Consider the following 22,891-nt stretch of genomic DNA (forward strand, 5'->3'; position numbering starts at 1 on the left):
CTTCTCCCATCACCCCAGAGACCATGCCTTGTCGCGGTAGCGGCAGAGCCGTGTCCCGAGAGAAAACGAAGTGGTTTTTTCGGGAATTCCTTCATCCCGGAGGGGCGGGGGATGCTCGCAGGACTGGGGGGCTGCGACAGGGGACACACGGGGAGGGGGACACCTGTGTCAGGGGCCACCCCTCCGGCAAGGCATGGAGACAGGTGGCTTCCTTTCGGCGTAAACAGAGAAAATAAATAATTGGGGGGGGTGGGGGGATTAGTGCGGTCGGGAAAGCCGCGGAGGGGATCCGCGGGGTTCCGCACCCATCCGCGGGGCTCCCCATGGTTCCGCATGGCTCCGCATGGCTCCACACAGAACCGCACCGATCCGCGGGGTTCCGCACCGATCCGCATGGATCCACACAGAACCGCACCGAACCGCGGGGTTCCGCACCGAACCGCGCACCCCCTGCAGTGCTCCTCCCATCCGCCAGGGGGCGCCGCAGCGGGCGCGTTCCGGGAGAGGCCGCTCTGCGCATGGCGGCGGCAGAAGGCGGGAAGTGGCGCCATGAGGCGGCGGCAGCCACAGGGGCAGCAGGAGCGGGGTCGGGTCCTGTCCGGAGCTGTCGGGGCTTTGTGCCGAGCTCTACCCTCCCGTTCCCGGCCTGCCCCCGACACCCTCCGCTGCGCCAGGTTCGACCGACCGCAGGCGGTGAGCGCGGGCCGCAGCCGGTGGTGGTGGGCCCTGCTGTTGCCTAGCAACCGCGCATCCCCTCACCTTCCCCACGGCCCTGGCCTGGGGGACACCGTGGGTGTGGGACCCGTTCTCGAGATGGGGACAGGGTCAGCTGTGGGGAGGTTTCTGTGCGTGCCCCGGTGAGGGTCTGGGGGTGTTTTCTGGGGGTTTTAACTTAAAGTTCGTTGTTTTACCCTGGTCTGGTGTCACCTGAGCTTTGCTTCTGTTCAGGTGGCCCTGCGTGGGTTGGATCTCGCTTGAGGGCTTTACAGAGCTCCAGCTGACACGCAGGGTGCCCCCACTTGGGTATTTTAAACATTTTAGGAGGAAATTCCAGCTCTGAGCCCAGTTCCAGGTTGTCACCGTGCTGTCCCTGGGTGCCAAGAAATGGTTTCTAGTTCTATGCTGAGTTTTGGAGGCTGTGGTGGTCACAGCTTTCCAGTCCTTGTTCCTCTATGGGGAATCAGTGTCTTTTATCAGAGCAGATGCTTTGGAAACTTCTCCCTTCACATCCCTCAAACTGGGAACCAGTGCTGGGTCTTGCTGGACACCCCCCAGGAGGATCCTTTCTCTTTCTGAGCACACCTTGCTGTGAAAAAACACCCACAAAACCCAACTAATAAATGAACCTGGCTGTCTCCAGTGTTGGCAAGGTGCAGGTGTGCTCTTCCATGGAACAGCTGAGACTCAAATAGGGGATTAATTCTAATTAAAGGTTAAAAACCTGGCAGATATTTTGCCTGCTGATCTCTCCCCCTTCTCTCCTGCAGAGCCTGGATTTCTGGAGGCTGCTCTATGCTCTTCTCAAACAGATCCATGGAGGCAAGTGGACTGAGGCTGAAACCATAGGTAACTGAGTCACTCTGCCTAACTGCACTATTTCCATAATTCCCAGGGAACTGCTGGGAATTTGTAGCACCTTTTTGCACCTTTTTTTCTTTTTGGTTCATTGCTCCCTGTCAGAAATGCTCCATTTTGAATGCTTCAGTTTATGCCTGACTCCTCCTGCTGCATCACAGGTGTGCAGGCAGGTTTGCCCCTCTTTGGCTTGTTTTGTCCAGCAAACTGGGGTATTTTTGTGTCTGCTAAGTGCTCTTGTTTCCCTGGGACCTTTTTCAGCTGGTAAAACCTTGCAGGGATCTTGTGCCCTCCCAGCATCTGCAGAGATAATGACAGAGAGAATTCCTCTGTCATTCTCAGACATTATTTCACAGAGATAATTTCTTTCTGCAGGAAGAGATTTGCTTTTCCTTTGGTCCCTTTTTTTCTCCCTTCCAAGTATGACACATCTTTCTGGGGTTAAGTTTTCTATCACCTCCTGTGTCAGGGTTGTAACTTTTAGTACAGGAACCACAAAGGACAAACAAGTAAAGTGTGTGTGAATATTTCAGAGGGACAATGGAAGTTTCTGGGGACAGGACCACTGCTCCAGAGAGAAGCTGCACTGTGAGCTCCTCACTATGACAAACCCCTATTTATTTCTTAAATGTTTCTTATTCCAAATACTCTACTACTCCCCAGACCTCTTGTCTTAAAATAAGATTATCTGAAGCCTTTTCATTACCAGAGAAAGTATTGAGAATGAGTTTGTTTGTGATGGATGGAGGTTTTCTCACACCCAAACCACTTAAAATTAATTTTGGTTGTTAAAAGCAAAAAAAAATATATTATTTTAGCCCTGGAAGAGCTTGGAATCTGGTGTAAACTGAGTTCAAAAGACTGAGCATTGTGGGCAATACCTTTCAAGGAGCAAACCCAGCACAGTTTTGTTGGTAGCTCAGCAGGAGAGCAGCTTTGTGTTTTGTTACTCACAGCATTGCTATTTTTCATTTGGCTGCTGCTGGTTCTCTGCTCCTTGGCAATCTGCTGTGTGTGGTGAGCCAGTTTATTCCTTGGCTGCTCCCATATTAACTGGGGGCATTTGCAGGCAGGATTTCCATGTGCTTGTGGCAGGTTGCTGCCTTTAGGAAGGGAAAACTCCTCCTCTGGGGGTGAGATTGTGAGGCAGGGGTGTGTGTTCTGCTCTGAAATGCTGAGTGGATATTGAAGAAACTTACTCAGGTTGGATAGCTGTGCATCCTGTCTCATTCCACTCATTTACTTTTATTTCTCTGAGTGAAGGAGTTGTCTGCTATGGATATGACCAATATTTTACTGCCTTTCTTCTCTGTTCCTGCTCTGGAGCACTTGATGTTATTTTGCACCTTTCCATCATGGGAATGAAGTGGCAGCCTTGGGCACAGGGACTGAACTTCCTCAGGTTTGCACAGGATGACAGAGAATTGAAACAAATTCCTCTAATTCCAGTGGTTTAGGCAAAGGAGCAGGTTTTCCTTTCTTTCCTGGTTTTGTGCAACCTCTTCAGCTAAACCAAGGAGAGTGGCAGCTGCTGGAACCTGGAGGATGGCTGTGGGGGCTCCCTCAGGATGGGTGTTACTGGGTGTCAGGGTTTAACACTGGCCCGGCGATTAAACCGAATAACAGAGGCTCTCTATTAATCTCTCTCTCTCCTTGATAGAGAAAGGAGAGAGAATAAGGGAGAGAGACTTATGGGTTGGAAACTAAACTACACAGCTTTAATGAACAGTAATGATAAATAGGTAAAATTACTAAATATATACAAATATACAGGAAAATGGATCCCACATTCCTGCCCCCTCTCCCCCAATAACTCTCACGTCACCCCCGAGGCTGCAGGGCAGCCCTGGGAAAGTCCAGGCTGGACTCCTGGAGTCGGCAGCAGTCAGGAGCTGGAGGCAGGAACACACAGATATGGGCTGGCACGGATCAGGACCACAGGCAGACGAATGGATGGGATCCTTCCAGGATGCCGGGTGAAGGAAGGGAAGCAGGAAAGCAGGAAATCCGGAAATCCGGCTTGGCCCTCGTGATGTCTCAAATTTATACTGAGTGTGACGTATATGGGATGGAATACTCTGTTTGGTCAATTCTGGCATCTATCCCGTCCGTTCCTCCCCAAAGGAGGCTGCAGGTGGGACCTCCCTACTCCTTCTGGAGGGTAAAAATGCTTTCCTCAGAGCTGAGCAGTGTCCTTGGCTCTGCACACCAGGCTCTAGCAGTAACTATAAACATCAAGTGTTATCAGCCCTAGAAGCACACACTGCCTGAGAAACTTGCTGTTAATTTCAGCAAGTGCAACTACTTACAAGAGACTGAGCTAAAAGTAAAAGTACAAAACAGAAAATCACCTTTATCCTGGCCCAAACCAGGACACTGGGTGCTTTCAGGAAAAGAGAAGCAGTACTCAAATAGTCTTAACCTTTCATGTTTTAATTAGGCTCAAAGCTTTTCCAAAGGAAACACTGAGCTTTTACCTGTGGTCTGCATCTGCTGTTTGGGTCACTGGTGCTTCTTACTGCTCTCTAGAGCAAGACATGTGTTTCAGGTGTTGGATCATGTACCTAGAAGATCATCTTCCTAGATCTTCCTAGAAGAAAGCAGTGTGTTGCAAGGACAAGAATGTATTTTTCCAGAAAACTTTTCCTTAATCTGGAAAATCCCTTTTATTTTCCAAGTGACTTGCAAACTTGGTGTTTTATTTCTGTTTTGAGTGAGTTCTTTTCATTGGTTTGTGATGATGTTGGAGAAGTGAATTTTAGAGAAGATTAAAATCTGCTTTGAAGAGAACAGGTACCAACCATTCCCTTCTGGTTATGATGTGGTCATGTTAGGTGGCTTGTTGTGTTTTATTGCCCAGCTGGCAGACAGTAAAATAGTTGAAAAAAAATCACACCCACACACAAAAAATCCAGACAGACTGATGTTTTAAAATGCAGGACCTGTTGTGTTCTTGCAAAGAGAAACCAGCAACCCCACTGAAGCTTTCCAGTGATTGTCATAAAATCCTGTACATGGTTTTCCTGGTTTGTCATTTTTTTTCACATAGTAAAAAGCTCTTACTCTAAACTTGGGTGGGAAGCTGTTAATACACCCAAGCCCTTTAAAGATGTCACAACCATGGGTCTCTTGTCAGTGGAGCACAAGGCAAAATAAGCTGTGGGATGGTTTTCTGGGCACAGCAGCACTGATAAAGTCATGATTAGTGGTTTCATGCTGCTTTTTCTTCATGGAGCCTGAGAGCTGTTGGACTTGGTTAACCACCTAACAGCCACCCTGGGTAGCAGTGCTGTATGCATTTAGACAGTTGAAGGAAATGTTTATTTTCATGAGTCACAATTCATTTTTCATAGGATGGAAGAGAGGTCTGGAGCTGCAATAATAGTTTGTGTTTGTTTGACAAGTGAAGCACAACTTGGTTTTCTGCAGCAGGAGTTTCCCTGAGTCCTGCTACCTATCAAAGTGCTTTTTGCCTTAAGAACTATATCTGTTCTTGTCCTTGATTTATTTCCTTTCCATCTTAGCCTGCTGGGTTGATGCCTAACCCTGATTTGATTAGCATATTGTAATTAACTGAATGTGTAGTAGCTTGAGTGTAGTTTTGAGAGAGCTGACCCCTGAGGTTCACCCACAGAACACTCTTTGATAAACAATGTCTACAGGGCTGTGTAGACTTTTATAAATTGTGTAATCCTAATTAAATCCAGTAAGAAGATGCTGATAAAGAGGTGCTTGGTGTTATCAGCTCAGTGCTGACTTTATCTGTTGCTTTATGATGGGGGAGCAGCTGGCTCAGAGGTGGAGCACAAGGTGAGAGTGAATGGGGTAGCATCAGGCTGGTGACTGGTCACTAGTGGGGTCCCACAGGGCTCCATCCTCTTCAACATCTTCATCAGTGACTTGGACAGAGGATTGGAAGGAATTTCAAGAAGTTTGCAGATAATACAGAATTGGGAGGAGCAGTCAACTCCCTTCAGGACAGGCAAGCTGAAAAAAGGGCTGAAAAGCAGAGAGGGAGCTGGGGGTCCTGGTTGATGGCAAACTGAATCTGTGTGCCCTGGCAGCCAGGAGCACATCCACATCCTGGGCATGGGTAGAAGGGGTTGTCCTGCTCTGCTCTGCATGGTATGGCCTCACCTTGAGAACTGTGCACAGTTTGGGGCAGCACAGGATAAAAAAGACATCAAAGTGTTGGCCAAAGGAGAGCAACAGGGGTGGTGAAGGGTGTGGAAGGGATGATTTCTGAGGAGCAGCTGAGGTCACTTGGGTTGTTCAGCTTGGAGAAAAGGAGGCTGAGGGGTGAGCTCACTGCAGTCTGGGGCTTAATCACAAGGGGAAGAGATGGGACTGGCACTGGTTCCTTCACTCCTGTGGCCAAAGACAGGATTTGGGGAAAGGGGAGGAAGCTGAATCAGGGGAGGTTTAGGTTAGATCATAGGAAAAGGCTTCTCACCCACAGGGCAGCTGAGCAGTGCAGCAGGCTCCCCAGGGAAGTGGCCACAGCACCAATCCTGCCTGAGTTCAAGAAGGGTTTGGATGACACTCTCAGGCACCTGGTGTGATTCTAGGAGTGCACACAGGGACAGGAGTTGGATTTGGTGATCCTGATGGGCCCCTTCCAACTTGGTGTATTTTATGATTCTCTTGTCTGCATGTTTTAGAGGAAACCATCTTGGAATACTTATATAACTTCCTTTGCCATTTTTCTGGGCATCATCCCTGTAAGATCCCTCATCTCTGTAGAGATAAGGAACACCAAGTGACTTCTCTGAGGCTTTTTGAGCCCCAGTTCCATGCTTTCACCATCCACTCACAGGTCCCACCTGATACATAGTGGTGTGGTGTCAGGGTGAGAGATGAAACAGGGGAGATAAAAGGCCCAGAGCAAGACGAAGATTCAGGTGGCAAATTGCCTTGTTGTAGCTGGTCCTGAGCAGTGAAGCAGAGCAGGGAAATGGTGATAAAAGAAAAAATAAAACCACCTGGCTTGCTTTCTACTCCTTTTCTTTGGTGTGTTATTTCTCAGGGAGCTCCCTGAACTGCAGATGGCAGCATGTGATGCTGCTTTGGTTTGAAAAGAAGCAAGGTAGGTACTGGTCTTCCTTTTGGAGTGTTTTTGCATTTACCTCTAATAGCAATTCCTTTCTTGACAAGTGCACAAAGAAAACTTATCTCATGTGAGAATGTTTAAGAGGACTCAAAGTCTTGTATCTCAGTGCTACCTCCATACAGGAGTGATTGAAGTGCATCTCTCCAGCAAGATTTTTAGCAAATTGTGGTGTTGCTGCTGCCCTAGAATCATGAAAGGAAACTGCTTGGGTTTTGTTCACAGGAGAAAAATTATTCACAGGTTCTGCAGAAAGAGGAAACAGGGTGATTTAGGTGTTTGGGTTTCCTTCTTGGGTCTGTAGTGCAGAAGCAAGCTAGGTGTAATCCCAGTTGTCCAACTGACAAGCTCTGCTATGCAAAACTCCAGTCCTGCAAAAAATCAGGAGCTCTTTGTCACTGTGTCACCTGTTTAATCATTCTTCTGGTCTTGTTTTGTTTTTTTTTTCCTGCTCGTCAGTCATGGTTAATGTCTTTGTCAGGAATTCATTTGTAGCTTTCCCCTGGCCAGTTGTGTGCTCACTCCAACTGCTGAGGACACAGAAATCACAGAAAGCTTTAGGTTGTTCCATCCTCTCTCCTCCCAAGCTGTATTTTTGCATGGAGTTGCCTTGACCCAGGTGCAGAACTTTGCCCTGGGCCTTGTTGAACTTCTGCAGTTTGCACAAGCCCACTTCTCAAGCCTCTCAAGGTCCCTCTGGATGCCATCCCTTCCCTCCAGCATCCCCAAACTTGCTGAGGGTGCCCTCAGTTCCCCTCTCCACATCACTGGTAAAGATGTTTAACAGAACTGATCCAGGTACTGCCCCTGGAGGAACCCCCAACTCCTCAGATGTCTCCATTGGACATCAAACTGTTGAGCACAGCTCCCCTGAGTGCAACCATCCAGCCAATTTTTGGCACTGAGGCAATAAAATAAAGCTGAATTTGTGATGTGGGGTCAGAGTGGCTACAGAAAACAATGTAATGTTCTTTTCTGTGTTCTGCTTGGCTTCCTCTCTGTGTTTCTCACACTTCAGTTTGCTTTTGGGTGCATATGACAACCAGATGTGATATGGTCATGAAAAATTTTATATCTCTGATTGAGTTTTCTTAATTCAGTGTTCAGCTCCAAGCCAGTTGCTAGGTCAGTAAAGTTAGGAATGATTTTTGCCCTTGTGTGCAGAATATTTTGGGTTTTTTTCTAAATAGAATTTTATCTCTCCTTTTAAAGCTTGGACTCAGTAGTTTCCACAGTCCTTCAGGGTCTGTCTGCATGCCTTACTTCTGAGTAATGTCACAGCAGCACCAGACTTTCTGTCACTATCACATTGTCTGGGTGTCATTTGGAGTTGGTTAAACAGCAACTGTTTAGCACAGAATCCTCCTCTGAACCCACCATTTGTTCCTGCCCTCTGGTTCTTGTCTTCTGGGCAGTTGCCTTTGATCCAAGGGCTTTTCCTCTCCCTCCACAGTGGCAGCTTAGTTTCTGTGTGTTGGTTGAATCCCATTGGGATGTCTCAATGTCCTGGCATTGGTTGAATCATCTTTAATCACTTTCTCCTTGTTGTATTTGGCAGCCTTTTGGAGCAGAGCTTCCTTTTGCAGCAGCTGTTGGTTCTCCTCCAGTATGTAAAGTTTATCATTGAGTCCCCCTGATTATATTCTTTATTACAGTTTTAACTTGGGACAGAACTGGAGCTTACTGGTGAGAACCTTTTAAAGAACAATTTTCACTGTGTTTCCTCAGTGTTTCAGAGTTCTGTGGTGCTTGCCTGGGAGCTATCAGGTAACATTTACTTGGGTGAATATGGATCAGAGCATTCCTGAGATTTGAAGAGTCCATGTGGTCTGGTGTGCTGCAGTATCTCAGAGATTTCCAGCAGGCTGTGAGACTCCAATCTCTAAATTCCAGTTTCATTCAGGAGTAAAGTGGCTCAGAGTGTTTACCAATTCATAGCATGCTTGGTAGCTCATAAAAAAATAAAATAGGTGAATTGGAGTCCTCTGTACTGGGGATGGCTGCTTACTTTTTTTGCCTTTGTTAATCTTAGAGTCTGCTCCTGGCCTTGAGCTCACCTTTTCCCTTACCAATAGTTCCCTGTAAGATCAGAATGAGGTGCAACATAAGGAAGTTTTTTACCCTTTATCTCTTCTTTTTTACTGTAGTTTCCTCTGTCCTCCAGGAATCTCAGACCTGATTAAAAATCCTGCTTCCAGAGGAGGCAGCAGTTTTCCAGAACTGGATGGGTAAATGCCTTGAGTCGTGCAGTGGGTTATTCCTGATTGTCCTCTTCTTTTCAGACAACCAAATCAGGTTTGTAAAGTCCTCCCTGTGGTACCATGGCTATGGCAGAGCAGAACTCTACCAGCTCCCCTCTGATGGCTCAGTGGGAAGTCGGGAGCTGCTGCTGGCATTTTCCTGGATGCTGCACAGACTCAGCCTCTTGGAGCAGCTCTTGGCTCAGAACAGAGTGAGGACTGGAGATGAAACCTCTGTGTGCACGGTGAGCATGTTGTGTGCCCTTCCACCTTACCTGTCCATGGGTGATGTTTTCTGACCTCTGCCATGGTGTAACTGCTGTATAGTGTGTGGAATCTTGGGGCATTTACAAATCAATGCCTTACTCCAACTTGGAAATACTAAAAGAGGACAGCATCTAACACCAGTTTTCCTTCCCTTCTCTATAAACTTGCTGTGTGCTGGTGATCTGGTTTCCTGGTCTTTTTACAAAATCCCACTCCTGCCTGAATTCCTTGATTTTTATTTCCAGTGGAGGTGAGACCAGTGTGGAGGAGTGCAGGTAAGTTAACATCTTGGATGAGTTAACATCTTGCTTCTGGGTTTTGTGCTTCCAGACAGGAGTGGTTCTACCCTGTAGGCAAACAGGTTAGCAGTGACTTCCAGGTCTGTTGGCATTGGGCAGAGCAAGTAACCCTAAGGAAAATAGTACTTTTTGAAAAGCATGGAGTCAGCTAAGGGTGACTGTGTAGCAGCTTTAGCTGCAAAATGTATGTTATAAAAAAAAACAAACCCACAATCTAATAATGTTTGCTAATACTGCTTTTAAAATCCATTCCGTGCATTTAAGGCCTTATGCATAGAATGAATCATGGAATAGTTTGGGTTGGAAGAGACCTTAAATCTAATCCATTTCCCATGTCTCTGCATGAGCAGGGACACCTCCCACCAGCCCAGGTTGCTCCAAGCCCCATCCCACCTGGACTGAGCACTTCCAGGGATGGGGCAGCCACAGCTTCTCTGAGCAACCTGTGCCAGGGTCTCACCACCCTCACAGGACAGAATTTCTTCCTAATGTCCAACCTAAATCTCCCCTCTTCAAGTTTTAAACCATTTCTCCTTGTTCTCTCACTACACCCCTGTGTCAAAAGTCCCTTTTCAGTTTCTTGTAGCCCCTTCAGTGCTGTAAGAAGTTTCCTCTTCTCCAGGCTGAACAACCCCAATCCCTCAGCCTGGTTTCCCAGGGAGCTGCTCAGCCCTCTGAGCATTTCAGTGGCTCTGCTCTGGACACCTTCCAGGAGCTCTGTGTCCTTCTGATGTTGGGGACTCCAGACCTGGACACACAACTCCAGGGGGGTCTCACAAGAGCAGAGCAGAGGGGGAGAATCCCCTTCCTCTCCCAGCTCTCTGTGCTGCTTTGGATGCAGCCCAGCACACAGTTGGTTTCTGGGCTGGAAGCACACACTGATGCCTCATCTTGAGCTTCTGCTCCACCACCACCCCAAATCCTTCTCCTCAGGGCTGCCCTCAACCCTTTCTCCTCCCAACCTGTTGTGTATCCAGAGTGGTCCCACTCCTCAAAACCTTAATAATGTTGTCAAAGTGACACTTTGCTTTGAACTCCACTGGTACAAGTGTTCACCTCCTGAAGACACCATGTCTGTGTCACAGCTTTCCAAACTTGCTTTCATAGAATCATAGAATCATAGAACTGGCTGGGTTGGAAGGGACCTCAGAGATCATCAAGTCCAACCCTTGATCCACTCCCGCTGCAGTTCCCAGCCCATGGCACTCAGTGCCACATCCAGGCTCTTTGGAAAGATCTCCAGACACGGAGAATCCACTACTTCCCTGGGCAGCCCATTCCAATGCCTGATCACCCTCTCCAGAAAGAAGTTCTTTCTAATATCCAATATCTAATTTCCTGACCCCTAAAAAGGTTCTACAAAACCAGGCAGCCTACAGTGTAGGGAAACAGGTTCAAGAAGACCCACAAGGTCTTGAAACACTGAGATACCTGCAGGGAGGGCTTCTGACCTGCAATGTCCTCTGCCAAAAACAGGAGATTACACAGGAGAGGGAGCAGCAGGGGCTGTGCTGGGTGCCTTGGGTGTGAGTGGTGATGCCCTCCTGGGATGTGAAGGACACCCTGAGACTTCAGAAGAAGCTTTTACTTCAAACTTCTCTTTTTCTTCTGTAGTAGCAGGTTATTTTTGTGTCCTTAATTTCTGTTACAAAAGACTGGTGATTGAAGTGTGGCAGTGATGGGAGTTCAGGAAATGGAGCAGCACCACTGGTATTTTCTCTGAAGGTTTTGAGTGCTGCATTTTCTCAAAAGAGATGAAAGAACTGTGTGGTAGTACAATCTTATCTCTTATGGCCACACAGAGAAATTTATTGCTGTGTCTTTCACTGAAATTCTTGCCTCTCTACCTGTGTTTCTCAAAAAAGCATGGAATACATATTTCATGTTTTTTATCCCCTACCTGTCCAAAATGATGTTTGGAAAGGTTTAGTGGCAATTTTTATTTCAATATCAAAGAAAAAAAAAAAAGTTATAGGCTGAGAGTGTGAGTTATAGGCTGAGAGTTTACATACAATGATGTAAAGCTCATTGTATTAAAGACAACATTTCTTCTTTCATGCTCCAATAAAAATGGTTGTTTCATGGGGGGGTGGGAATGATAGAGTGTAATTACAATGTAATTGATGTATTTTGTGATCCTGCATCACAGGGAAGTTAAAATAGAATTTTGAGGGAGAGGTGTTATCTTTCATTTATCAATTTATCTATTTATAATAATATAATTTATTATAATTATATATATAATTATGTAATGTATAATATATATAATTATAAATAATTATAACTTATTTAAATGATAAATAATATACTTTATTTATAAATGTATTTATTAATAACTATTTATTAAATTAGGGTTTATTTAGAATATATTTATATTTATTGATAAAATTATGTATCAATTAGCCATTACAGAACAAATCTAACCAGTAGGACCCAACCAAATTAAGGTCTAGAAATGCCCAGTTAAAGAGGTGAGGAAATAAAGGTGGCTGAGAAGAAGACAAGAGGGTCACAGCTCATTTTGGTTAGTAAGCCAGTTTCTTATAAATCACCCCCAGAGCCTCCTGTCAGCTCCATGTTAAGTGTGGCAGCTTTGTTCTTGCTCCATGTTGGGATTTGATCCCTACTGGATGGGGAGTCTGTTCAGGAGTCAGCATTCAACAATACAGCCCCTAAAATCCCAGGAAGAGAGGAAAAAAAGGGAGGCTGTCAGTTTGATACCTGACATCTTGTGAGCTGAAATACAACTTGAACAACTGAAGCACTGGAATTTTGGCTCTGGGGATGTTAAATACCAACCAGGCATTTGTGGCACTTGAGTTGAAGTGTTGGAAGATGTGTAACAAGATGTAAAAGCAGTGCTAAACATGCCAGAGATGGTAGTGTCTGCAGTCATAACTCTGATGTAGTTAATTAAAGGAAAAAGGTAAAACAAGGGAAAAAGAAGTCTGATGTATTTAATTAAAGGAAAAAGGTAAAACAAGGGAAAAAAAGTCTGATGTATTTAATTAAAGGAAAAAGGTAAAACAAGGGAAAAAAAGTCTGATGTATTTAATTAAAGGAAAAAGGGAAAATAAGAAGGGGAAAAAAGCTTCATTAAAGAAAGATCTGTCTCAAAAAAAAAAAAAAAGGAAATTGCTTTAAAACAATTGACATTTTCAGCAGGGAAAAAGCTTGAAGAATCTTCTACCTGATGGAGCTTTTTAAAATTATTATAGACAATTGAAAGTACTTAACCTGAAATGAAAACACTGCAAAACAAAACCCCATGAAATAGTGTTTGGTCCTGTGCACTGCTGAGATCTCTGCCCAAACCTCCTTGCCAGTGCTTACAGACAAAGCACATTTTGTTGGTCTACTAGTGAGGATAAAAGTGAAGAAGATCCTTTTCCTCTGTCTTCATCTAAAAAGGCATCTCAGGAACTGTTGGTATAACTGGAGTTCATACTGGTGTTCATGTCTTTTGCTTTTAAATTCTACCTGAAATCCCCAGAAGTGGACAGGGTCTTGTATGAAGGAGTGAGAATTTAATCCCTAAATTAAAATCTGACTGTTCTTTCAGCCTAAATTTGAAACAAAGCCTGCAGGCTGCTGAATTGCTGATAATATACTAAATACCCAACGTATTAAGGGGCAATTAAATTAATTCATTTCATACTACCACTCCCTGGCCTTTTTTTTCTTTGCAGTTCCTTAGCAACACAGTTTTCTTCCCTGGCAAATTGAACACTTCCATCAGCTCTAAAGGATTTCAAGCTGGTTATTTATAGAGGGTATTCATGACAGTGATGGGCATGGAGCTCACCAGCTGCATGGAATTCAGAATATTAAGCTCCTGAGATGGGGAAGGCTTCCACAACCTTACTTTGACACCCACTTTTCCATCTCCAGAAGCAGAAATCATACCTCAAATCACCTTGTGGGTCCTTCAGGGCACCTCGTGGGTCCTCCAGCTCATTTTTTGGGGCAGGGCTGAAGGGGCCACTGCTTTCCCCTTCCAGGGTGTGAAGTTTATGAACTGGGGGGGAGAAAAATGTTAAAAGAGCAGCCTGGCCCCTGGGTTGCTGTGCAGAGGGAAGAGGGGGTTGGTGGTGAACATCAAGCTCTAAAACTTGGTTGCTGTAATGCAAGTGCATTCCCTGGATTTGCTGTGGCCATCTGTCTGTCACTAATTGCAGAATAGCTGTAAAGGCTTCAGTACAATCTGAATTGGAGGCTCACATCAATTTATAATTCCCAAGTGTCAGCTTGGGAATTCTCACCTATTTCTGTTGCCTCAAAGCACTGGTTGATTAATTAGTGAATGTTTTCTTCATAAGCTTTTAGTGCCCCTGGTGGATTTCTTTATCAAACATGCATGGGCATGATGTCAATCTGAACATCTTTTGTTGCTTTGGTGATCAGGTACAAGCAGATTATTCTCAGGTGCCATTCACTGATTCCTGTTTTCACATGAAAATCCTGGAATACAAAATCTGAAAACCTGGAGGTGAAATGCTGCCCTTCACTGAACCTGTAAGGCAGACCTGGAGGCTTCTCCTATTCCCTCTCTCTCTCTGAGAAGCAGGTAATTGTTTGATACAAACCTGCCCTTTTAGCACATTCATTATTTGACCACATTTTATTTTTGCTTCACTTCTGAAGTTTCATCATGGCTTCTCCAAATCTGTAGTGGTTTGTGCAGAACACTCTGAGCATATATTCTTTGTGTTTCCAGGGAGGAATCCTGCCTGGAATTATTTCTACAGCTGAAATCACTCTGTGTGTTCACCAGAAGTTAATGATGTGTGGAGGCTGTGGAGTTTTTTAGATGGGGGGGCAGTGATGTTATGTCCCTCATTATCACCAGGACGTGTTGTACAAACACTTGGTTCCACCAACTCCCTCTGCCTGTTGGAGTGAAATCAGACACCCCTCCTCTTTTGTGAATTCAGAGGAATCAACAATTGGAGCTATTATGGCTATTAGAGTTGGAATTCATGCATGTCTCTTTAGGCTGCCAAAGTGAACTCAGTTTCATTGCATCTTGTGGGGAAAAGATGAAACTGAACTAAACATGCCTTCTGACTCCTGAGCTTGCAGTTTGGTTTATCTTTTGGTTGTCATGCTCTAGTTTTGCTCACTGCCTGTTTCCAAGGCTTATGCTTGGTCTAATCTTGATGAAATGCTGTTATAGAACAGCACTGATAATCAAAGTTTCTATAAAAGAAAGGCCCTGCTGTCCCATAAAACATATTATTAGAGCAAGTTGGTAACACAGCAGCCAAGCTTAATATTTCCCCCAGCAGAAAACCAGGAAAGTTTTTGCAGTACTGTCAGTAAGTTCAGATTTTCCATGGTTTTTTTTCCCCTATTATTCTGATGGGGGTGGAGGAGGGAATCTTATGAGCCTATTGATTTTTAACTCAGAAGCATAATTACTTTCCAGATCTTTATAGGCTGTGACTATCTCAGCTTTCACTTTTTAATTTCCCTCCTTTATTCCCTCTTCTTCCACTTCTGTTCTCTTTGGCCTCCTGTCCTCCTTTTAACTCTCACCATTAATCTTTTTTTACCCTTTTTTTTTTTTTGTTACCACTGTTACCATATTCAGTAGCTGGGAAGGAATGCTATTTAAAAATCCATCCCTGAAACCTAGGCAAGAGGGTAGAGGATCCCTGCAGAATTTCCCTCCCCTCAGTTTTGCCAGCAAGCAGGGGACACACACTCCATGCCACCTCTCCTGGGGTTACACCAGGGGGGGACCTTGGTAGCACCCTCTTTGTGCTGCCCACCCCATAGGTTCCACCAGAAAATAAAAGAGAAAAAATCTTGCATTTTGTTCTTCTGCTTGTTCTGTTACCAGTGTTCTGTTACCACTGTTACCATACTCAGTAGCTGGGAAGGAATGCTATTTAAAAATCCATCCCTGAAACCTAGGCAAGAGGGTAGAGGATCCCTGCAGAATTTCCCTCCCCTCAGTTTTGCCAGCAAGCAGGGGACACACACTCCATGCCACCTCTCCTGGGGTTACACCAAGGGGGGACCTTGGTAGCACCCTCTTTGTGCTGCTCACCCCATAGGTTCCACCAGAAAATAGAAAAAATCTTGCATTTTGTTCTTCTGCTTGTTCTGGTTTTCAAGTCTTCTGAACAAACAACTCTTGAACCCCAAAGTGTTAATTTTTGTCCTTAAGTTCCTGACATTGCCTGTGGGCTCAGACATGTTTTGTGGTCAGAGCTAATTAAATTGGGAATATAGAATCATAAAATGGTTTGGGTTGGAAGAAACCTCAAAGCTCATCCAGCTCCAACCCACCTCCCACTAGATCACATTGCTCAAGACCCCATCCAACACTCCCAGGGATGGAGCAGCCACAACTTCCCTGGGCATCCTGTGCCAGGGTTTCATAGGAAAGAATTTTTTTTCCTAATCTTTAACCTAAATCTCCTCTCTTCAAGCTTTAAATCATTGCCCCTTGTGTGTTAGCAGACATCCATCCTAAAAATCCTACCCCAGCATTTTTGTAGGTCCCTTTCAGGTACTGAATATTCAGGTATATCAGGTATCCAGGTATATATTTATATTTATTTTATTTTGGATTGTTTCATGCAGGTGTTTCTGTGTGTGTTAAAGCAGAATTTAGAAGTAATAGCAGAAATTACCTCCCTGTCATTCTTCATGTGCAGATGTCCACACAATTCCTTCTCATCTTTTATGTTTTTTGGGTTTGGTTTTTTTTAAATTCCATCCTTCAGGCTTCTCCTGAAACCTTTTTCCCAGTGAAAACCAGTTTCCTCTAGTGTACTGGCAAATGGGTGGTTAACAACATTAGTTTTGCCTGACACTGTAAATATATTTTTCAGAGTTTTGGTTATTTTTAAATGTATTTGGGTTTAATAGCATGTCAAGGTAAAATCCTCTGAAAGAGGAGTCTGGAATAGCAAGGTTTATACTTTGGTGGATTTGCTACTTCTCTGGTAATGTCTGAATTTCAATGAAATGCAGAATTTCTTGAATCTGATGTTTCAGCTGGTGCGTTCTGGAGGGGACTCTGCCACCAGGCACTGGAATCATCTGAGTGTTTAGGTGAGGAGAGGAAGATGAGGACTGCTAAGCCAAGAACACCCTGATCATCCTCAAATCTTTCTTATGTCTTGGGGAAACTGAGAGCTTTTAGGATGTTTTAGTGCCTCTCCTGCCCTCTAGTGATGGGGAGCAGCTCTTTGGTACCTTCTGCTTATCTTTATTTTGATGAGAACATCCTTAGCTTTTGGTGACCTTTTAAGAGGTCTGGGTTTACCTCTCACTGGAGGATGGTTTGAAATAAATCCCTTTTTCCTCTGGAGGCCAAAAGGAGCCTTCAGAGGAGGCCATGGCACACACATTGCATTTCTTGAGCCCTGCAAAATGCAGAACTCTGTGGGTTAAGGTCGACCCTGCCACGTTTTTATTTTAGGGTATTTGGGTTCCCTGCTGTGGCTGGCTCCAGGATGCAGTGAGCTTTGGGATTTCAGTGTTCTTTTCCAACCAAAGATCTGGCAGTGCTGCTGAGCTCTTTTAGAGGCATCTTGCTTGTGCTGTATTGCAGAGCTTCTGAATAACCTCCTGCATGAGTAAGGAGGATGGGAGAAGGGATTGACTGGTTTTAGTGCCTCAGGCCTCTGGGTAGTGCCAGACAGACTTGTTTGAACAAGGCAGGAGCTGTGTTCACATTTTCTGTCTTCCCTCAGCACCTTTTCTTTTTCACTCTTTGCCAAGAGTGAGCTCTTGGGAGTGCTGCTGTGAGCAGAAATTTTTAAAAAAAGGCTGAGAAACTGAAAAGCTAAAAGGCCTTGTGGCTCCTTTTTCATTTTTATTTAATTGCTGTGAGCACATCCTCTCTATTGTGAGCACATATGTTGCTGGGAAGGGCACTCTGGTGTGCAGATATTTCACTGGTATGTGCATCATGTGGTGGTGGGGTCTTAACACCAGGGATCTTTCCATCCACCTGGTGTAGGAGGAAATCCTATTAGTGTTGTTGATGGTGCCATAAATGCAAATAGCACTGTCCCTTACACATTCATCTCTTCAAATGGTTCCTTTTCTCATTTCCCCCCCCCCCTGCAGATAGATCTATGGCTGTGTTAATTAAGAAAGCATGTCTGGTACTATTATGTCTGGCTGTGGTGTTTAGGGGTTTTTTTTTTCTTTTAAAAAAGCTCTGTAATTACCCAGCTTAACATATGTTGTGTCACATCCAACCCATTGTCTGAATTAGGAGCAGGATGAGCACTCAGCAAAGATGATTTTGATTTATGGGATTGCTTTGCCTTCCCTGAGCCCAGCAGGGGGGTCTCTAGAGATGCTCTTTCCCACCTTTCTGATACCAGGAGCTGTATATCCAAGGGGGAGTAGTTTCTGAGCTCCATCCCTTACCAACAGATGGCAGCTCCTGGTTGGGAAAGAGAGGGAGGCTCTCTGAGCCTTGTTTTTACAGCAGTGGAGACAGCAAAGGCTTTTCTCATTTCCATTCTGTCTACAGGGCACAGGAAATATATTAAGGTAAGAATTTATAAGCATGAAGATACTTACATGCATTGGAAAAGTAGAGAAAATCTAAGATTTCCCTTGCAGAGGGTTTGCTTTCCAGCACTGCTTGTGGCATCCTGTAAGATCTCTGCTGGATCTGCAAGGAATTTTGCTTAAAAACAATTTTTGGAGTTTAATTTGCAGAATACAAGGCTGGAGAGTTGGGCAGAGAGAAACATGATGAAATTCAACAAGGGGAAGTGTAGAGTTTTGCATCTGGGGAAGAACAACACAATGTCCCAGTATAGGTTGGGGGCTGACCTACTGGAGAGCAGTGTAGGTGAAAGAGACCTGGGGGTCCTGGTAGACAAGAGGATGACCATGAGCCAGCAATGTGCCCTTGTGGCCAAGAAGGCCAATGGCATCCTGGGGTGCATTAGAAAGGGGGTGGTTAGTAGGTCAAGAGAGGTTCTCCTCCCCCTCTATTCTGCATTGGTGAGGCCACACCTGGAGTATTGTGTCCAGTTCTGGGCCCCTCAGTTCAAGAAGGACAGGGAAGTGCTTGAAAGAGTCCAGCGCAGAGCTACTAAGATGATTAAGGGAGTGGAACATCTCCCTTATGAGGAAAGGCTGAGGGAGCTGGGTCTCTTTAGTTTGGAGAAAAGGAGACTGAGGGGTGACCTCATCAATGTTTTCAAATATGTAAGGGGTGAGTGTCAGGGAGATGGAGTTAGGCTCTTCTCAGTGGTGACCAGTGATAGGACAAGGGGTAATGGGTGTAAATTGGAGCACAGGAGGTTCAAGTTGAATATCCAGAAAAATTTTTTTCCTGTAAGGGTGACAGAGCCCTGGAACAGGCTGCCCAGGGGGGTCGTGGAGTCTCCTTCACTGGAGACATTCAAAACCCACCTGGACACGTTCCTATGTGATGTACTCTAGGTGGCCCTGCTCTGGCAGGGGGGGTTGGACTAGATGATCTTTCGAGGTCCCTTCCAACCCCAAGGATTCTATGATACACACAGAGCAAACCCAGCTGCATAGCAGGTCACCAAAATCCTCAAATGGAGCTAGTAATGCAAAAAAAATCCTTCTTTCTCACACATCTGCACACTCATCCTGATGTTGTTCTTTGAGAAACTGTTAATTTAACATAAATAGTTTTAGTACATTAAAATGTTTTAATGTACATTTACATGTTTTAATCTACAATACTAACACATTAAATGTTTTAGTACATTAAAACAAGATGTACTTGTTTTAATTCATCTCCATCCTCTGTTGGTAGAACCACTCTCTTGATTCTCAATAGTTTTGTATTTCAAACCAAGAAGAAAAATCCTATTTCTGCTGTAAAAGTTGAAACTTGATCTTGAATTTCTCTCTAAGCAAGTTGCTTGCTCAGATGTATGGGATGGGAATGAAAATCAGATCTATGTTTTATCCCCAGGATTCTTTTTCACCTTGTTTTCTGTTCTTGTGAGTCTCTGGCTCTCCCATTCTGTAGCTGGAGTCCCTGTGCCTCCTCTCTCTGAAACAGAACCAAAAGAGAAACATTATTTGCAGCAAAGAATTTCCAAGCAAAAAGGTTTTCTGGCAAGTGAGTATGAAAGCATCTGGTGGGAAGCACTGAGAGCCCTGGGAAGTTGGGTTCTCTCTTTGTATCTTTGGCTAAATAATATTAATTTCTGAATCTCAGAGGTGAATATAGGTGTGGACCCCTAATGCTCCATAGGTTAGGAGGATTCACAATGATATTTAAAGCAAGGGCTGTAGTTTGGGCTGGTGTTTTAGTGCTTTTTTTCCTCCTGGGTGAGCAGCAAATAGTCTTAGATTGCAAGGATGGGTCTAGAAATTGAGGTCACAGTATAATATGCAAGACTTTTATTTTTTTTTACCTTGTTTACTTTATGTCAGGCTAAGTATTTCATAGCAAAAGAATATTTTTGCACAGTTTGTGGAATAAATAATAGAGAGATCCTGTTAAAAAATGCATTGGCTGGCTTCCTTATTTTAATATTAATAAGGCCAGGTTGCTACAATAAAATTAGCTCTGCATGGTGTTTGTCACTGGACTGCCAAAGCAGTCTAATCTAATGCCATTCTTTCCTGAAATGAATCCCCAGGAGAGCAGGATCTGTGCTCTTCTGAAACCTCCAACCAGGGAAGTTGGAGCTGAGCTGGGTTTTAGGGAAAATACAGATTTTAATCTGGGAATCCCAAGTCTGTCTTTGGCCTTGTGGTTTGCTGGCTGCTTATGTCTTTCTCTCCTGGAATGAGTAAGAACCTAATTCCTCATGGTGTTTGTGGGCAACTTGGTAATCATTTCTTAATCATTTCTCTGTGGTTTCATAGTTCAGGAGCCTCTCCTGGTGGGGCAAGGCAGTCTGAACCATGAAGGTATTTAGGTAGGACTGGGGTGCCCTAGGATAAGAGAGCAATTTGATTTAGGGAGAAAGAGGGACTGAAAGTGTCAGAGAAAAAAGATTGACATTGCAGTTGGTGTAAAAGGATGCTGGCTTTTTTTTTATTTAATTATTTTTATTTTATTTTCCTAAAGGTGAATCTGTGCCTTTAAAAGGAAAAGCCCTTTACCATCCCTGCAATCTATAGCATTTATTTGAGCCACAGACCACAGGGGAAAAACTCTCATCTTGATACATTTATGTCCAGAACAGCATTTTGCAGAGGGACCTGGACAGACTGGAGAGTTGGGCTGATCCCAACGGGATGAGGTTCAACACGGCCAAGTGCCGGGTCCTGCACTTTGGCCACAACAACCCCATGGGGAGCTCCAGGCTGGGCACAGAGTGGCAGAAAGGGAGCTGGGAGTCTGGATTGCCAGGAAGCTGAACAGGAGCCAGCAGTGTGCCCAGGTGGCCAAGAAGGCCAATGGCATCCTGGGCTGGCTCAGGAACAGCGTGGCCAGCAGGTCCAGGGAAGGGATTCTGCCCCTGTGCTCAGCCCTGGGGAGGCCACAGCTTGAGTCCTGTGTCCAGTTCTGGGCCCCTCAGCCCCTCAGGAAGGAGATTGAGGTGCTGGAGCAGGTCCAGAGAAGAGCAAGAAGGCTGTGAAGGGATCCAGCAGAATTGCTGTGAGGAAGGGCTGAGGGAGCTGGGGGTGTTGAGGCTGGAGAAGAGGAGGCTCAGGGGAGACCTCATCACTCTCTCCAACTCCCTGAAAGGAGGTTGGAGCCAGGGGGGGGTTGGGCTCTTTTCCCAGGCAACTCTCAGCAAGACAAGAGGGCAGGGTCTCAAGTTGTGCCAGGGGAGGTTTAGGTTGGAGATGAGAAAGAATTTCTTTCTGGAGAGGGTGATCAGGCATTGGAATGGGCTGCCCAGGGAAGTAGTGGATTCTCCGTGTCTGGAGATCTTTCCAAAGAGCCTGGATGTGGCACTGAGTGCCATGGGCTGGGAACTGCAGCGGGAGTGGATCAAGGGTTGGACTTGATGATCTCTGAGGTCCCTTCCAACCCAGCCAGTTCTAGGATTCTATGATTTTTTTTGCTTATAAATAATATGAGCACTCATTGTGCTAAAGGCTCTGTCAACTGAGGTGATATTTAGGTTAAAACCAGCATTAGGGGCTTATGTGATAACAGTTATAATCTGCATTTAAGGCCAAATTAAACTCTTCATTTTACAGTTTGCATTTTTAGTTTAGGATCCAAATTACATTCAAGCTTTGCTGCCAACTGAATCTTTATAGGATTTTATTGGACATGGAAACACATATGTTTAAACCCCACCAAAGTCTGTGGCTCCAAATACCTCCTTAAGTGTTTTCTTGCTAACACTCATGTTTCAAGGAGGCTTTTTAAATTTCCACTTTAAGGAAATGTCTTGAGAATCCAACAACTGGGTGAACACATGAATGAAGTTAATGAACACAAAATGAAGTTAATTTGGGTTTTTTGTGGGTTTTTTTTTTTCCCTGCAGCAGAAGGGAAGTGGGACAAGATGGAAAAAAAAAAAAAAAAGCCTTAGCTTCTCCCTTCTTCCAAAATTAATCTAGAAAAAGGCAGAACAAGGCAGGACAGGTGGTGCAGCTGTAGCTGGGGGTGTCTGTGGATTCCTGGCCAATGTCAGCTGGGTGATTGTTTCTTTTCCTCTACCCTGTGAGAAGGGAAAAGCAGGATGGAAAAAATAAAAAGATGGTTAAGCACAGGCCCACAATTTCATCTTTATTTCAGGCATTGATTTACAAAATGGGGTCACTGAATACAGCCTGCAGCACTTTTGGGAGGGCACTGGAGTAGCTAGGTCTGTTTTTTACTTTTTTTTGGCTTATTATCTAGTCAAAATGTGATTTTTCCCCATCAGGGTAAAGAACATTTTTGCTGTCTCAGAAACACTGGCTTCCTGGGTACAGAAAATGAGTGATGGGAGAGGAGACAGCTCACCAAGTCAGAGCTGAGAAGCTGATATTTCTTCTAGGTTACAGGACTTTTTTAGGCTGTTCCCAGTCCTGTATTGCAATGGCTCTTTACTGCTGGAACTTACTTCCTTTTTGGTTGGATTTTATTTTCTTTTTTCTGTCTTTTTATTTTCTTTTTTCTGTCTTTTTATTTTCTTTTTTCTGTCTTTTTTTTTCTGTCTTTTTTTCTTTTTTCTTTTTTTTCTTTTTTCTGTCTTTTTTTTTCTTTTTTTTTTTTGTCCTATTTGCCTTATATATTCTGAATGAGCTGAAAATTTTGAAGCTAACTTAAACCATTTTGATGTTCTCTTCTGCTTTCAGTGTGAAGATGATCTGCCTAACAACCAGAAAGGCACAACTGAAGCAGCTCCTGAATGTGGCCTGGAAAACAGAATAGATATTAGATACCTTCAGTGGTTAAATGGGAGGCTGAGGTTCCAGTGGCAGAGTTTGCATGCTCAGCACCAAGAGCACTGCAAACTCTTGCACAAGGTAAA

General features: G+C 44.6%; 1 protein-coding gene across 1 annotated transcript in view; it reads left to right on the top strand.

The window, feature by feature from the left end:
• Positions 1 to 515: 515 nt before the first annotated feature.
• Positions 516 to 22,891, top strand: part of TEDC1 (tubulin epsilon and delta complex 1) — a 65,609-nt gene continuing 43,233 nt past the window's right edge. Inside the window, exons 1-4 of the mRNA XM_030455380.1 lie at positions 516 to 693; positions 1,488 to 1,566; positions 8,965 to 9,167; positions 22,716 to 22,886. Coding sequence (XP_030311240.1) covers positions 550 to 693; positions 1,488 to 1,566; positions 8,965 to 9,167; positions 22,716 to 22,886 — 597 coding nt within the window. The 5' untranslated portion in view covers positions 516 to 549. The remainder of the gene's footprint in view (positions 694 to 1,487; positions 1,567 to 8,964; positions 9,168 to 22,715; positions 22,887 to 22,891) is intronic.

Source organism: Calypte anna, chromosome 8 (genome assembly GCF_003957555.1).
Source record: "Calypte anna isolate BGI_N300 chromosome 8, bCalAnn1_v1.p, whole genome shotgun sequence".
NCBI classification, from domain to species: Eukaryota; Metazoa; Chordata; class Aves; order Apodiformes; family Trochilidae; genus Calypte; species Calypte anna.